This window comes from Gasterosteus aculeatus, chromosome 5 (genome assembly GCF_964276395.1).
Source record: "Gasterosteus aculeatus chromosome 5, fGasAcu3.hap1.1, whole genome shotgun sequence".
NCBI lineage: Eukaryota > Metazoa > Chordata > Actinopteri > Perciformes > Gasterosteidae > Gasterosteus > Gasterosteus aculeatus.
In genome coordinates this window covers 3,732,190-3,749,837 of record NC_135692.1, presented here as the reverse complement: position 1 = coordinate 3,749,837, position 17,648 = coordinate 3,732,190, and the positions used below count along the sequence as shown (strand labels likewise).

The 17,648-nt window shown below is 43.2% G+C and overlaps 1 protein-coding gene across 1 annotated transcript; it reads right to left on the bottom strand.

The window, feature by feature from the left end:
- Positions 1-2,754: 2,754 nt before the first annotated feature.
- On the bottom strand, positions 2,755-16,378 carry naglu (N-acetylglucosaminidase, alpha). Its single transcript, XM_040176849.2, has 6 exons — positions 15,764-16,378; positions 6,962-7,109; positions 6,513-6,659; positions 5,958-6,043; positions 5,300-5,556; positions 2,755-5,094 (listed from the first exon to the last, which is right to left on the bottom strand). Exons 1-6 carry the CDS (start codon positions 16,258-16,260, stop codon positions 3,890-3,892), a joined length of 2,340 nt encoding a protein of 779 aa, XP_040032783.1. The 5' UTR covers positions 16,261-16,378; the 3' UTR covers positions 2,755-3,889.
- Between the last annotated feature and the right edge of the window lie 1,270 nt (positions 16,379-17,648).

Sequence of the window (17,648 nt, the reverse complement as noted above, 5' to 3'; positions counted from 1 at the left end):
TCAGTTTCGAGCACCCAGTGTGGTCTTCTCCTGCTGGAGCCCGTCGTTCAAGGTTCCACGTGTTGTGCGTTCAGAGATGGTATTCTGCATTCCTTGGTTGTAACATGTGGTTATTTGAGTTACTCTTGCATCTCTTGCATCATCTGGGACCAGCCCGCACTTTCTCCTCTGACCTCTCACATCAATTTGAGCATTTTCGTCCACACAACTTCCGCTCACTGTATATTTTCTGTAAACCCTAGAAACGGTTGCGCGTTAAAATCAGCAGTTTGTGACTTACTCATACCAGCCCGTCCAGGACCATCAACCATGCCAGGTTCAAAGTCACTTAAATCCCCCTTCTTCCCCATGTTGATGCTCGGTTTGAACTTCAGCGCGTTGTCTTGACCACTTCTACATGCCTGAATGCATTGAGTTGCAACAACTGATTGGCAATTTGTGTTACACGCTATTGAACAAGTGTACCTAATAAAGTGGCTGGTGAGTGTAAATGCTCACTCTAAGCCGCACAACACACACATATGTAATTCTTAGAAGCAGTGAAAAATTCATAAAACGTTATCGGTCACAATTCAAAAAGTTGAAAACATATCAAAGCTGAACTATTAGCTAACAGTTCAGGGATTTGTCCACATTTTATAGGTAGATGGTGGTTGTAGCTGAAAGATTGAGGAAAGTCTAAAAGTTTAAAATGAGAAAAATCTTCAGTCATTTTAATGATAAATATGAATATTGCTGAATTTTTGAAAACGTAAAAGGAAGTAGAAACTACAGTAAGTAGTGGTATTAGTAGTAATATAAATACTACAAATATTCGCAGCATTAGTAATAATTGTCAAAGTTTTAGTGAGAGCCTTATGCATTTAAATAAAAAAAGGCTAGTTTTGATCTCGATCATGTTTTCTTGCTTCAGCATTTTTTGGCCTTTTCTCTGAAAATGGCACACACATGCTAAAAGTGTAATGACTCAAACTACTTTGTCTATCTGGACAGACTGCACCAATTAGCTTACATCTATCACCTGTGTGCTACCTCAGGAGATTAGAGACTAATCAAGTGAGACGCAGACTGTGAGAGAAGAATGATTTTTCATAAAACTACCCCTCAAACTAGTGCCCCTAGAGGCCTATTAAAAGAAAGCGTTCCTATGCAGTGCTGCTCTGACACGCTGTGTGCTGACTTGCTGGTAAAAAACTGTAAGTCACCCAGGTGCATGCTGGTCCTATACCTGGCTATGCCCTTAAGTAACCTCCAGGTGCCCACAGTATTACCTAATTCAGTGTTTTTCAACCTTTTTTGCGTCAAGTCACACTTGAGACACAGAAAGAAATCTCACGGCACACCAACAACCGGAAATGATATGAAAATCAATCCCAAACATAGTTTCAGCATGAGCATAATATACTCTAAGAAATCAGGGAAACGCGTGTTCCATTTGTTGTTTTATTAAACTTAACATCATCCTAATGCCAAGATGGCACAGACTTTATGGCCAGGTATCTCTTAAGCCTAGTTATGCTTCTGCGTTGTCCCTCGCGTCGCTTTTCACACCTCCTTACGTCCTTGCGTGTGTCGAGCCATTTTCTAGGCTTGCGCAAGCCTCCCGCAGCGCACCTGGCTGCGATTGGTCCGCTAACTACGTCCTTTACGGACCAGATTTAAGAACTTTTGTCGGAAGAAATGCGTAAATATGACCGCTTATACAAGCCGCCATTGGCGGCTTGTATAAGCGGGTTGGATTCACGGAGGGAGATCGCCGCTGGTTTGCCGGTCGAGAGGCGCACAAAGTTGTGGAGGAAAATACGGGACAAATGTGTCCGCGATGAAAAGCAGCAGTGTGGATGCACGGGGCAATAAAGTATATGATAAATAAACCAATAAATAAATAGACGTGACTCTCTAGGTCGTCTTCAACAAAACACGTCACTCCGCCTGTTGTTCTGGCGGTGAATCGCTCTGCAACACGCGCAGAACCATGAAGTGAACCGAGTGCGTCGACGCAACGACGCAGACGCAGACGCAGCAGCACGCGCCGGCCTTAAATATCACTTTTTTAAATTGTCGCCTCAGCAAATCTGCCTAATAATTACGCTGCGTAGCGCCACCCACAGGCAGAGGGGAGTATTGAGGCTTCATACCACCAACAGCGCGACGACACACACACAAACACAAGTTGGCTCTTTTTTTTTTCACCAATGAAGTGACAGTATGTAAAAAATGTTTTTTTTTTCACGGCACTGACAGCCTCGCGGCACACTGGTTGAAAAACACTGACCTAATTAACCAAACCTATGCATACCTGTTGACAAAAAAATAAAATACGATTTGTATTGAATTTAGATTAAACTAAATTGAATACAAAAACAGAAAAAGCTATCTTAATACAATATCAACCTAAGAAACCAAACAATAATATTTAAGAATAAATAACTAAATAATTGCTCCCACAGTATGTATATGTCACGTAATCAAATCAAATAAAGACCTAAGCTGTTCGCCACAGTCAAGGCATTAAAATGTTATCTAAATAGAGGGAGCACCATAAACAGTCCATCTATCGATCAATCAATGCGGGTCATGTCATACGAAACTAATGTGACTCATAAAGATAGAGCCTTTGTCTTTCAGAAAGGGATTGTTGTGCATGTGATATGTGACTGTTTAGCCTTAATGCCTTTTCATAAAATGTAGGGCTGTCAACATAAACGCGTTAATCTATGGGATTAATGTGGCCGAGATTAATGCAACAAAATATTTTTGCGTAGTTAACGTACATTTGTTTACCGTGGGAACGAGGCGGCCGCAAAGCTGCAGTCAGTTACATAAAGATGGAGAAAGCTTTTTGGATTGGAAGTAAAACAAACCGAGGCGCGACAAAATATGCAAATCAAATTCAAGATCCATCTTTTTAATGGTCAGCGGCCCACTGGCGGACCACCATTAAAAGGCCCCTCCGCCATCTGCAGTATCTATGCTTTGAAAAGGGCCGGTACGTTATGTTGGGATTTTTGCTTTCTTTCTATTGCATGTGTGCAGTACATCAGCCTTAGAAATGCCTGTTTGTATAACAATAATCACCCAAAGTCCCCCTAAACTCTTGAAGAAAACCTGGTAAAACATCAGCAAAACTTGATGAAAAAAAATGTTATTTAATCACCACTACCCAAGCACATTTATTTAATCATTCATTCATGCTAAAATCCTACTGTTCAAAGTGAGTCGAGACAAGTCTGAGATGGTGGCTGTACACACACTGACTGCATCTCGGAGTCACTTTACAGCAGCACCGGGTGGATGGAAAAATTCTTATTTATCAAGAATTAGTCTCCCCACTTTACTCTCCCGAAAAGCGCAACATGTCATTTCTACGATGCTCATGGTATACAGGTGTACAAGGGATATACTCCATACTCCACAAATGAAGTAGCTTTGGTCTTGTATTTACTTTGGACAGTCAAGCTAGCCCCCCATCTTGCAGTCTTTATGCTAAGATGGGCTAACCAGATCCATATTCCAGCACCATACTTCACACACAGGAATGACATTCAAATCCATTTCTTCATCTTACTCCGGCAGAGTAAATATGCAGATTTCCAAAAACGATTTTGTTTTCAGGTTGTCGATTGAAAAAATGCACCGATAGACTCGCACATGAAAATCCATTAGATTGGAAATTTAATCAATATAAAATCTGGGAAAATCTTATCTCCCACAACATCCACAACTATCTATGACTAATTTTACTGCATGTTCAGAACAGATTGTTCCTGCAAGATTGATATTCTACATCAAAGTGTTTTGGGATAGCCATGGAAAACTGGAGGTGAAGGAGGACATTCTTCTTGGCGCGACCTTAGTTTTCTTTTATCCAAAATGTATTGGCTGCTCACTAAAGGGTCTTCAACGCCTGTGGGTAGTACTTGAGGAATATCCTGCGGGCGATCTCGTACGTGTCTCCCTGAGGCTTGGTCGGGTACTGTTGGCCATTGTAAATGAATCCCTTTTCTACCTGGAAAACGGCCTGGTTGAAGGTATCCTGCTTGAATGGCTGTCCACTTTCCAGACATTCTACCAGAGTGTGAATGAAAAGGGCCCATCGCTGGGTGTAGTAGTCTTCCATAAGACCGCCCCACTCTTTGCTGGCGTAGTCGAGTATCTCACTGCTGGGACCCCATAGGGTCAGCTGGTTTCTGGCGTTCATGTCGTAGAGCTGTGCTTCCTTTTCATCTAGGGCTAAAGATCGAGCTCGCTCCAGCCACGTCCCTAACAGGAAGTTGCGGTCGCTGCTCAGCAAACGATTGAGTTCAGGCAAAAGATCATGGACCAGCACCCCACCTGCAATCAGCAGCTCTGGCAGCTTTTGGTTCTGGAAGGCGGCTGTAATTTCCTGGTAAAAGGAAGTCGTCAGGACTTGCAGGACCTGCCGTGTGACATCCACAAGGTCGTACCGGAAAGTCTCCTTGGACATGAGAGATGGAGCGGCTTCTATAATCAGTTTCCAGGCTTTGTACAAATCTGATGGGTCATACCAGACATCAGAATTCATGTGAAAAGAGGGCCGGCGTACCAGCGGGCTGTGGTTGTGGTTTCGGTAATGTGGGACTGTGCAATTGTAGACGCTGGCAAACAGGAGCCTCCATGCAGTGGTGAGGTTCTCCTGTGTGCTGCCGTAGCGGCGCATTGCATACAGCGATGCCCACTTGGACAAGTTGACGGGCTCTTTGCGCCACGCTAGCTCGCTCATCAACTCGAACATCACAGGATTCTGTTCGATGCCCTCCGGCGTCATGCCTAGGCCCACCAGGGTGGAGTTTGGGAAATGTAAGGCTTTGAAGGGCCCTGAATTGATACTCTCCACTGTGCCAAAGAATCCACTGTTGCCCCCAAAGTTTTGCAACATACACCAGATAAAGGGCTGTCCGTAGAAGGACTTCGTGTAAGAGAAAATTGGCTCAGTCTCCGCAAACAGGTCCAGCACAATCATTCTTCCAAGAGGCACTCCGTGTAGCAGGGCCTGCATTTGAGCCGGCTTCCAGAACGCTGCGTCACTAAAAAACAGCCAGCCTTGCATCAGCCAAATTGCCTGAGGATCAACTGGGAAAGAACAAAGATTTGGATGAGGGACAACAAGGACACAGTTCTGGAACAGCAGGGAGTGTGAGGGAGGCTGTCTATGAGAGAGTTGGACATTGGGTCACACATAGGTCATCAACCTAGGGCAATTATTGTACTGCTACCCACAATACCAATAGTACTAAACTTGCAATGTGAACTGGCTATTAGTCCCCCGGACACTCACCTGCAGTCATCGAGGCAAAGACAGAGCGACTGACTGCAGCCAGGTACGTGGGGTCAGAGGAAGGTGGACTCATCTCATTGAAGGTGTCAGTGTTGTAGATGTGATCTGTACCAAACTGCTTGACCACCTGGGACAGATAGAGGGAACCGATCCGGAGGAAAAGTGGGTCGCGAGGGTCTAATACGTAGGAGCATGAGTAGCTGCAGTTGAAGTGAGCCCAAGGCCCCAATCTGGTTACAGTGGCTTCTGGATACAGCCTAAAACACAAGAAACGTTTGAGGACCCAAACCTTTGATCAAAATATTTCCTAGTCCTAGCGTCACTGACGGGCCCTCTCTAAAGAATCAGAGATTAAGTGGGACACAGAACTTCAGCTTCCTACATATATTTCCTCAAGGCTACATTATGCACTAATGAACTAAATTAACTTGTTGCTAAAAAACGAGGTCCAGCTTTGTCTGAAGGCCGAACACGTATGGCCAAACTGAAAGAAAGGTAGAAGGACCAATGAGAACAACAACCGGAAGCTTAGCCAACATTTAGGTCAATCGGGACTTAGAACATCACTGGATAACAGCCTCAAAAATCCAATGCTGGCTCGGCTGTGTTTAGAGCAGTAGGATTCAGAAATGTTGAAACAAAGACATGCTAGACTCACCTGAGGATTCCCTTGGGAATGTTCCCAGAGAAGGCTGGCAGCACAGGAATCATACCAAAAGATCTCATTCGCTCCAAGATTTTAAACTGCAAAACGAGAAGAAAGAAATTCTTTTGAGAGCATTCGCTCTGAAGCAGATTATTTGAACAAATTCCTCATACAATTTAAGCAGACTTAATATTTTATCCAGCAAAATGGATAGCCTTTATAAGCAATAGAACAGTGGTTAAACGACAACCATTGCTTCATTTTGGCCATTGCTCCTGTTGAGAAACTCACTACAGGCTGTAAACAAAGGGCCCAGAGCGGCCATAGTTACTTGGATGTTTACAACAATGTTTTTACCATAAACAATAGGAATGCGAACTGAAGCCACTACATGTAGATGAGTAGAGTGTCCAATTGAAAACTAAGAATCCGGGTGACAGCTGGGGCATTCTACGTGCTGCTTCCAGCCACAGTGTTTAATGCTACCGCTCGGTGGTGCCAGTCACAAATGTCCGGATTCTACACAGTGTCTTCCAACTGCGTTAACAAGCAAGGAGATTTCAGTACTTGGAGGGAAAGTTGGTTCACATGCCAAGACTGTGGCAGAGGCCCACCAAACTTAACGAGGTTTCCCATACGGTTCCAGGCCAGAAACGCTGCACCTGAGAAGAACTCTTCAATCTCCGACTGGTTCAAGCCAAGAGCTCGGTAAACCTGAAAAGGTACACAAGTTGATGTTTATCCACATGCTGATGCACACATCCAATACCATCTTATGCATCTGGCCAAAGACATTATGGTTGCATAGGTCACATGGAGTTATAAAATGTCTTGTTATTGTTTTAAAAAAAAGGTAGATTAAGTATTTTTATGGGTTTTTTTATCTTATGAAAGTTTAATATGGACATGAGCCAAACATGACCATTTAGGAACGGCTTAAGAAGGAGATGAAGACGGATGCTAAGAGCAGTTTTTCCAGCACTCTTGTGGTTTTTTCAGAAAGCCTCTGCCCTTACCTCTTGCCACAGGGCTTCCTGACCGGTGAAGGCCAGTGGCAGATTGATTCCATTGAGAGCCATCCAGTCGATCTCTCGCTCCCATCTTGGCCAGTCCCACCACACGGAGGAGTAGCTAAAGGTGCACACGTTCTGGTAATACCGGAAACTGGATGGAAACACAAAAAATATAGACCATTCTGAAAGGGACAAATTTAAGAATGACATGTTCAAATGATAAAATATATTATTTAAAGAATTATAATAACCCTAAAATTCAACCCTTTACCAAACTACAATCCATAAAGCTGCCAGTCAACAACAAAATTACACTTTATTAGCATTCGGCACAAAATGCAGGCTGAATAACAAACTAAACTAATAATACACTAAACAAATCCAGCATTGTCAACATGAGTTTATGACGTCTCCTAATCCGCGCAAATAAAAACACTGAGCACAATTATTAGCAAGCTCACTTGTTTATTTTAGTGAAAATAATAAACAACTCAATTTACAAATAAATATAAAAAATTAACTAATAGGATTCCATTTGTCAGTCCGTCGTTGATCGGTGTACCGCAGCAACCTCAGCCTCCCTTATCAGAGACGTGCAAATCTTCTCCCTACACTCACATTTATAAAAGTTATTCTCATCTCATCAGGCCATAAAACTTTTGTAAAATCGGTCCTTAGAAATTTCATGGCCCTGTCTCGAGTTTTCAACTTAAGTTTTGTGAGATGCATGTAGTGGTAAAAACATTCTGTAAACAATTGTCTTGTGCTAAAAGCCAGGTCGCAGTGGTTGACCCGGAGATGTAGAGATAGAAAGATTTTGTAAGGAGACGCCGGATTCGGAGGGATCCATTCGCAGGTTTTTATTAGAGCATCAGACAGGCAGAGTCAATGACAGCAGACAGGGCAGCGTAGAGCAGACAGGATCGTAGTCAGCGGGCAAGCAGGGGTCGGGGCAGGCAGAGAGCAATCAGCAGTACGGTCCGGGGTCACTAAACAGGGATCAAGACTAGGAGAAAACGCTCAGAAATGACAGCCGGGGCAGAATCAGGACTTCGCAGTGAGTGTGTGGGTGTCAGTGGCTTTTGTGTGTGTGTCAATGAGGTGCAGGTGTGTGTGTCAATGAGGTGCAGGTGTGTGTGTCATCAGTGGTGTTGTGGAATCAGTCCCAGGTGTGAAGCATGATGGGAGATGGAGTTCGAAACCAGTTAGTACTCGGGAGAGGGGTCCCTCCGATGGCGAGAGGGAGGCGGTGCGGGAGCGTCCTTCGTAACAGATTTAGCTGTGTTTGGGGAAGGGGGTTAACTTTCGATCAGAGGAGCATTGTGTGTTACCCTCAGCTTCACTTTTTGACTTTAATTGATCAACGTGCTGGATCCTTCTCATCAACCGACTCGGGGGGATCGGAGATCCTGACAGTTTGTTGTTCAGTGGTGGTCGGGTTCCAGCGTTCCTTATCTTGGGCCGTGGCTCGGAGCACTAAACTCCTTCTACTTTTGGCCCCTCCAGGTAAGTTGCACTTCTAGAATATGACAGCAGGAGGAGAATGGCTTCCTTGTAGCTTTACATTGGATTCTTCTCAAATATTTGGCAGTTAATTTGGATCTTTTTTTCTTCTTGAAACACATTACTAGCGACCCTTTTGACTATTTCCAACAGATGGACACGTTTCCAACGTGCATCGGGGGCGGTGCTCCACCGTGTTCAAAGAGCGGAGGTGAATTGTAAACTCGCGACCCCTTGGGCAAAGTCATCATGCAGACTTACAGAAAAGGTTCATAAAGAACTCAAAATGTCTGCCAGAGACACTCCACAATGTGACAGTGGGGCAAAACCCTCACAGATTCCATAAGGGGGGGGGGGTAGGACATATGGTGTTAAAGTGTAAAAGAACATGATACATTTTTTTAAAAAATATATAGAATTGTAATTTATACACTTTGACAGTGGAACTGAAAATCAGGAATATATATAGTATATATATTTTGCACCAACACATCAGCAGAACTCGAGTCTCTAAGTGTGCTCCTCAGTGTGCCAAGGTTCCACCCTAAAAAAAAAGAAAACTCTACAATCAGCGATTCCCAAAGTGTAGGCCCCCTGGTGGGCCGCGAAGGTACTGCAGGTGGGCCGCGAGAGGCCATTTACAATAAATAAATAAAGTTTTTTAATTTTCAATTTTTAAAAGTTTGAAATGAATATAAAAATATTTATGATGCGGCACAATAGTTATGTGAAACTTAAACGGACAGATTAATAAAACAATAAGGCTCTCGAAACGGCTGCTCTTGTCCGCCTGTCGTTGTTCAACAAAAGGGGCGCCCTCTTGTAGTATTAAAGTAAATATACCGTATTTTCCGCACTCCAAGGCGCACTTAAAAGGCTTTAATTTTCTCAAAAAACGACAGTGCCTTATAATCCGGAGCGCCTTATATATATGGATCAATTGGTTAATCGGTTGATCCATACTGGTTGTACACGGCGCTCAAGGCGCTCTGCCAAACATGACAAAGCTCGTCTACAACGGCGAGATGCTGAGCGGCGCTCAAGCGTGTGAGATATGGAGCTTGTTTCAGGGCGCGTCGGAGAAACAAAGCTGTTGTTCTCGGCGAGCACTTCATGAGATTAAAGAGCGAGAGACGGCGCCCTTTTCTCTAGAGAAGCTGAACCATCTTAACGGGGAACATAAGTTATTCCAAAAGCAGCCGAAGATTTAAGGCGTGGATGGCGAGGGGGCGGCGGGAGTGGACGCACCTCGCGGCATTGATCGGACCCTGAAAGCACCGTCTCCCCCTTACTGTCAAAAAGAACAACAGCGAGCGCGTTGAAAACTCCTTCGAGCGCGAGCAGAGATTCTCCTCGCGAGCAACGAAGCTCACGTTTCGCAAGCGAACAAATACCTCGCGGAGACAAACTTTTGCTCGCGTGAGACAGACTTTTGCTCGCGGATGTTTGATTTTGGTTAAATTCTTAAGGTCATTTAATCATTATGTTTTGATCAGATCAACTTATTTCTAAGAACCTGACCCAGTTTCTTAGTGGACCATCTCTGGGTCCATGACCCAGAGTTCAGACCAGGGAGCAGAGTCGCAGTCTTACACACTTCTCTGCGCTTCAATCTGAGCAGTCACTCAGCATAATGAACCCTATAGAGACCTTGTCTGCCCCACGGACACACTTATCTAAGTTAAAGGTAAACAACCGAGGAGTTGTAGTAAATAACTTAATTAAAGTTAAAACTAATAATGCAATAGTGCAACAAAATAGGAGAATTAAAGGGGGTCTTTTGAATATCAGATCTCTGTCATCTAAAGCTGTTTCGGTAAATGAACTAATATCAGATCACCATGTTGATGTATTCGGTCTTACTGAAACGTGGTTGTTGAATGGGGAATATTTCTGTTTAAATGAAGCGACTCCTCAGAGTCATGTTAATACTCATATTCCCCGAGGCACAGGCCGAGGGGGGGGGGGGGGGTGGCAGCTATTTATGACTCCTGCCTTTTAATAAACTTTAAACCTAAAGTGGATTATAACTCATTTGAAAGCCTGGTTTTCAGTCTTTCGCAACAGACCAGGAAAATAATCCAGCCTGTTCTCTTTGTAATAGTGTACAGGGCCCCAGGTCCTTATTCAGAATTTCTTTCTGAATTTTCACAGTTCTTAACGAGTTTGGTCCTTAAAACGGACAAGGTAATTATTGTGGGTGACTTTAACATTCATGTGGATGTCGACAACGACAGCCTTAGTACTGCATTCATTCATTCATTCATTTTATTTTGTATAGCCCATAATCGCAAATTTGCCTCAGAGGGCTTTACAGTCTGTACACATACAACATCCTCTGCCCCGAAACCCACCATCGGCACAGGAAAAACTCCCCCCAAAAAATGAACCCTTACAACCCTTACAAGAGGGAAAAAAGGGAAGAAACCTTAGGGAGAACGTCAGAGGAGGGATCCCACTCCCGGGATGGACAGACTACAATGGATGCCATGTGTACAGAATGAACAATGTATAATACATGCAATTCCTATGACAGAAATGATTCAAGTAATTGTGAGTAGTAAGCCAGGCGCACAGCAGGACCACTGCAGGGACAACCACCATCAGATAGAACCACCATCCACAGAAGCCTGTGGGGAGGGAGAGCACAGAGACTTTAGGAGAGGGTAATGTTGGTTTATGAGTACAGTAATATGATTAATATCTAAAATAATGATGATGATGATGATGAAGAATTCCTTTCATTGTTAGATTCAATTGGTTTCTGTCAGTGTGTAAATAAACCAACTCACTGTTTTAACCACACTCTCGACTTGGTTCTTGTGTATGGGATTGGGATTGAACATTTAGCAATTTTTCCACAGAACCCTCTCCTGTCGGACCATTGTCTGATAACCTTTAAATTTCTACTATCGGAACCACCTCCTCCTGCCAAGGGTTTCTACAGTCGACGCTTATCGGATACCGCTGTAGCCTCATTTAAAGATTCCTTCTGCTCTAAGTTCAGTGCCCTGCCTCAAGATACAAGAAGACTCCTGTGAGAACCTCAGTCCATCCCAGATCGATAATTTTGTCGATACTGCTACAGGCTCTTTGAGAGTGGCGCTGGACGCTATTGCTCCTCTGGAAAGAAGAATAGCAACAAGAAGGAAGATCCTTGAGACATCCGTCGCAAATCAATTATTTGACAAAACAATGCTTTGTTCGAGGATTTCCAGTCAGGATTTCAAGCCCATCACAGTACAGAAACAGCACTGGTGAAAATTACGAATGATCTCCTACTTGCATCGGACCAAGGACTCATCTCTATTCGTGTCTTGCTGGACCTCAGTGCCGCATTTGATACCATAGACCATTGTATCCTGATGCAGAGACTAGAACATTTAATTGGTATCAAAGGAACTGCACTCAGCTGGTTTAAATCCTACTTATCGGATCGATCCCAGTTTGTGCTTGTAAACGGTGAATCCTCAAAGACCACCAATGTTGGTCACGGAGTCCCACAAGGTTCTGTACTTGGACCGATTTTATTTACCCTCTATATGCTTCCTTTGGGCGATATCAGGAAACACCGCATAAACTTCCATTGTTATGCAGACGATACTCAACTGTATCTGTCGATCAAGCCAGAAGAGACGGACCAGCTAGTTAGACTTCAAGAATGTCTTGGAGACATCAAAACTTGGATAAACGGCAACTTCCTGATGCTAAACTCAGAAAAAACGGAAGTTATCCCGAGTGCCTTCGAAGCCAGCTGTCACGTGATACAGTTTTTATGGATGGAATTGCTCTGGTACCCAGCAGCACCGTCAGGAATCTGGGAGTTCTCTTCGACCAGGATATGACCTTCAACTCGCATATAAAGAAGACTTCAAGGACTGCCTATTTTCATCTACGTAACATATCAAAAATGAGGAACTTCCTTTCTCAAAGTGATGCAGAAAAATGAGTTCATGCATTTGTTACTTCTAGACTGGACTACTGTAATTCTTTGTTATCAGGCTGCTCTTGTAAATCGCTTAAGCCTCTCCAGTTGATTCAGAATGCTGCAGCACGTGTATTAACAAGAACTAAGAAAAGGGATCATATCACTCCTGTATTAACTTCTCTGCACTGGCTCCCTGTTAAATCAAGAATAGATTTTAAGGTACTTCTCCTCACCTACAAGGCACTTGCTGGTGAGACATCGTCGTATCTTAAAGAGCTTGTAACACCTTATTGACCTACAAGGCAACTCCATAGATGCTGGGTTACTTGTTGTTCCTGTGGTTTTAAAAAGTAGGCTGGGAGCCAGAGCCTTCAGTTATCAAGCTCCTCTTTTGTGGAACCAGGTTCCACTTTCAGTCCGGGGGGCAGATTCGGTCAGCTCTTTTAAAGTAAAACTTAAAACTTTCCTCTTTGATTCTGCCTATAGTTAGGGCTGGCTCAGGTTAGCCCGGACCAGCCCTTAGTTAAGCTGCTATAGGCTTAGATTGCCGGGGGAATTCTTAGGACACACCGAGCTCCTCTCTCACGCTCTCGTTCTACCATTCATGGTGCTGCTGCCATCATCATCATCATTATTATTTTAGATATTAATCATATTACTGTACTCGTAAACCAACATTACCCTCTCCTAAAGTCTCTGTGCTCTCCCTCCCCACAGGCTTCTGTAGATGGTGGTTCTATCTGATGGTGGTTGCCCCTGCAGTGGTCCTGATGTGCGCCTGGCTTACTACTCACAATTACTTGAATCATTTCTGTCATAGGAATTGCATGTATGATACATTGTTCATTCTGTACACATGGCATCCATTGTAGTCTGTCCATGCCGGGAGTGGGATCCCTCCTCTGACGTTCTCCCTAAGGTTTCTTCCCTCTTGGAAGGGTTTTTTCATTTTTTGGGGAGTTTTTCCTGTGCTGATGGTGGGTTTCGGGACAGAGGATGTTGTATGTGTACAGACTGTAAAGCCCTCTGAGGCAAATTTGTAATTTGCGATTTTGGGTTATACAAAATAAAATAAATTGAATTGAACCTACTCCAAACATTTGTGTATCGAATCTCCAGCAATTTGCACATGCAAATTGCTGGAGATTCTGCAAACAATCAATTTTTATTGAGGTTGTTATCACAACATGGCACATAGTATAAATTCATAGACACTGTTGTCATCTTCACTACAGTTTCCTGCAGATGGTAAATGTCCTTTTAATGCGCTAAAAGTTAGCGTCATGGGAAAACGAAATTGTGCCAAGTCTTTTTCAATCTAACTACTGTGCACATGACATAACTGGGGTGAGGTGATGCGACTAATGCACAACAGATAATTGAAAGGAAAGGGTCCCTTAAAAGGGCCGGCTGTGGCACAAGTGTCCATAGTGCCCACAATAAACAATGAAAAGTAATGCGTGACCACGCTCCATTTGTCATTAGAGGGGGAGGTTGGGTCTGTGACTGCTTTTAGAGCACAGATAATTCAAACACTGGCAAAGGTTGATATCACAAGTCTGTAAAGGTTCTTAACCATTACTAATAAAAAAACGAGAGCCACCGAGAGAGAGATGTGTCGGCCGCTGGTGTTTTAAAATTGGAGTTTACACATGTAGCTGATATTTGTAACATATAACATAACATATACATAATTGTCATGTGAAAATAATGATACAAAATATTTAGCAATCATCAATATATCTGTATATCCATCTATCCATGGACAGACCGAGACCGGTTGAAGATCCTCCTTGGGGCACTAACACACCAGTAAATCTGTGTGCAACTTTGTGGCAGGCGTCACAACAACGGGCTGGGTGGGCGCAGCCACATTTTCCGAGAATGGCCGTTGTTTGTAGACAGGTCAGCTGCCGTAAATTAGTTTCAGGATAAACCGGCTAAACCGGAAGTACGTAACTTTTCACAGTAAGAGGGGGATGGAACAATGGAACGTTTGTATGCTAGAAATCAGGCACGCGGTTACCAGGGTAACATTAGAAGAAAAGTTCATTAATGAATATAAATAAATAATCCTGGTCCGATGGGATGTGTTAGCAGGGATGTGTTAGTTGACTACATGCAGATTTGAATTCATCCATGTACACATCGATACTCATTGGTTCACCGTTTGATGTAATATAGTTGATAATGTAGGTAATAATATAGTTTAATCAAAGTGGTCTGTGGTCGCACACTCGTTGCTCTTGGCTCTGATATTTTTTTGTCACGTATTGTGTTGCTTCAGTGAACGCAGAGCCAAGACAGTTTAAACGTCTTCACATGTTCACCAGTAGGTGGCAAAATATGTGTATTTAAACCATCGATTAATTGTATTTAACTGTGTTCATGTTATCTCTCTAGGTTATTACGGATGTATTTAATGCAGTTCAATTCATTTGATGTTTAGGGTTGCAACCATCTTGGTATACATCTTGTCATACATCATTCATTTCATTTAAGAACCAAGCATACCTCTAGGAGGGATACATACATACAGACAATACATACAGACAAAAAAAATAGATGGTGAACAAAGCGCTCAGAACCAGGAAGTTGCAGAGATGGAATGTGCTTTACCCAGATGTTGGTGTACTGCTGGACAATGCTCTCAATAAATTGCCACAATTTTTCAAGATGGACTCAGTCTTGAAAAAATCGAACCAGGATTATTTATTTATATTCATTAATGAACTTTTCTTCTAATGTCACCCTGGTAACCACATGCATCGCTGACGGATTTCTAGCATACAAACGTTCCATTGGTTTGACTCTTTGGTTTGACTGTGAAAAGTTACGTACCTCCGGTTTTACGGCTACGCTTCGTATTTTCGTTTATTAGGCAAAAACCAAAAAGGGATTAACGGTGTAAAAAGTCGGTCTCGTTTTGGGTTCTAAACAAAAAACAAGTAAGCGGACGCCCACGTCCCTTTTGATTTAAAAGAAAAAAAACGAGAAAATTGTGGTATTTCCGTATTCTCGTTTTATGGTTTTTACGGTAAAAGGAGCGATCAAAAGGTACACGGATTCGACCGTCACAGACGTGCCATTGCGTGCCAGTGCCACAAGGAGGATCTATGCCCCGATTGTCGGTCTGCTGAATACTACATTATTGTGTTGTATACCAAAAGATGCATGAAGTCACCTCCAGGAGAATCTCTTTAATATCCATTAGTTACATGTTAACGTTACATGTTAGCGGCCCTAGCGGTAACTACGAATAACCGACTCGACGAGCATCTAATAAAAGGGACGTTCCATCAAAGGTGTAACGTTTGACTTCACGTTGTTGCTTCAGTACGTGATGGGTAATACGAGGGGCGTGCAGTACTCACCGATGCTGGGTGTTGATGCGCAGGACGCCGGTGAGTTTGGGCAGAGGACGAGGCACATCCAGCTGGTCCCCGGACCAGGAAACATGACAGTTGCAGAAATATTTGAGATAGTTGTAAATGCCAGAAGCCACGGCCACTCCGGTGCTGCCGGTAGCGATGACCTCGTAGTTCCTGGTGGACCTGAGCTCACACACGTCCAGGCTGTCGTTGGAGAGGCTCCGGTTGACAGACACTATGAACTCCGTGGACCGGGTCCCGAGCAGCCGTTTCAGCAGCTCGACCACCGCTCTGCCTTGAGCTTTGTCGCTGGCTCTCGGTTTGATGTGGTCTAGAGAGGGAAATTTACAGGAGGCAGTGGCAAAGAGACAGAGCACGACGACCAGAAGCGGGCCACGGCTGCTTCCAGGGGACATGTTGAATCTCGGAGTTTCCCACCGTAGTGCGGGTTTAAAAACAACTTTATTTTTCCATTTGCAAGTGACCAGGAAGCGTTGCATTATCTGGCCAATCAGTAGTGTTGTTACCTCCCACCCTCCTGCGTCGAAGCTTGTGTCGAAATATGAACCAGTGCAGGACGAAGCGATTGTATCGGTGCTCGGTTCGTTCGCTGCTGATCACGTGATCAGTGACGTCCGAAGCTTCGTTCCGGCGCACAGTCACGTGACAGCTTCGAATTGATTCAAATGGGCGCGAAACAGGGTTGGGGCTTGTCTGTTTGATACAGTCAAAGTCAGTGTTGTTGTAGTAGTATTAGCAAATTTACAATGGAACCTGTGGCAAAGAGAGGTCGCTCCGAGATGTGGGAGCACTTCAATTTGATTTCCTCTAACAAGGTTTGTAATAGACAGACAAAGTCTGTCATTTGTATTGTGTAATTATGGATGTTTATTTTTATTGTGGAGACCACCAGATATTTGGCTGAATCAAACATTCACACAGAAAGATATAGATAAGTGTTTGTTAAACTTCTTTCCAATGTACAGAGAATTGAAATACACAAACAAGGACACAATTCAAACCTGAAAAACAATAGTTTTATTCATATAGGAATCCATGTATTTATTAGATGATTTATTGGTTCAACTTTCCATAATGATGTTCAACCCACAGAGACTGGGCCAAAATATACTGGTGGGCTATTCGATACATTTGCACTAAGTTTTCAACAGCAGAGGTCATCATAGAGTTTGCGATGCATTGAATGAATGAACCTTTTTCCGATACAATTGGCTGGTTCAGAAAGCTTCACTTTGCCATCACTACCAATCAGAACGTGAGAGCTGCTCCCTCCATCATAACTCACGGCCAATCAGAGGATGCTGTCCCAAAAAGACAAATTCCTCCGAGAAATCAGTTTGTCATGTGGCCATCTTTCACGTGACGGCAATGTTACAGAAGTGCCGTAATTTCAAGTAATTTACAGGTTTAATGACATCTGATCACGTGACGTGATCGTGTAAAAGCACAAAGTGGAAACATCTAAACCTGGTGGATAATTGCCCGAATCAAAGCAGGACAAATGGTTTCCCCCGTGTTCAAAAATCAAATCCAGATCAGATCCAAACATTCTTACTTGAGTTGTAGAATAAATGTAACTGAAAATAAATACTTGAATTTTTTTACTTTACTTCTCATAAAAGTACACTTTTACTGAGGTTTAACTGTTATGTTTTCTGCTGCTATGTTAATAGTTAACATTAGGTAAGGTAATGATTTACGTTTACAATAATTGCATTTAAGTACTCATTCTTTTTCCCAATCCTGATTTCTTACACTGGATAAATCATTACAGAGTTCTGAGGGTGCTGTATACATCGTGTTAACACTTGAGCACTTTCATATTAATATATAAATGCAGGACTTCTACACACCATGGAATGTCTTT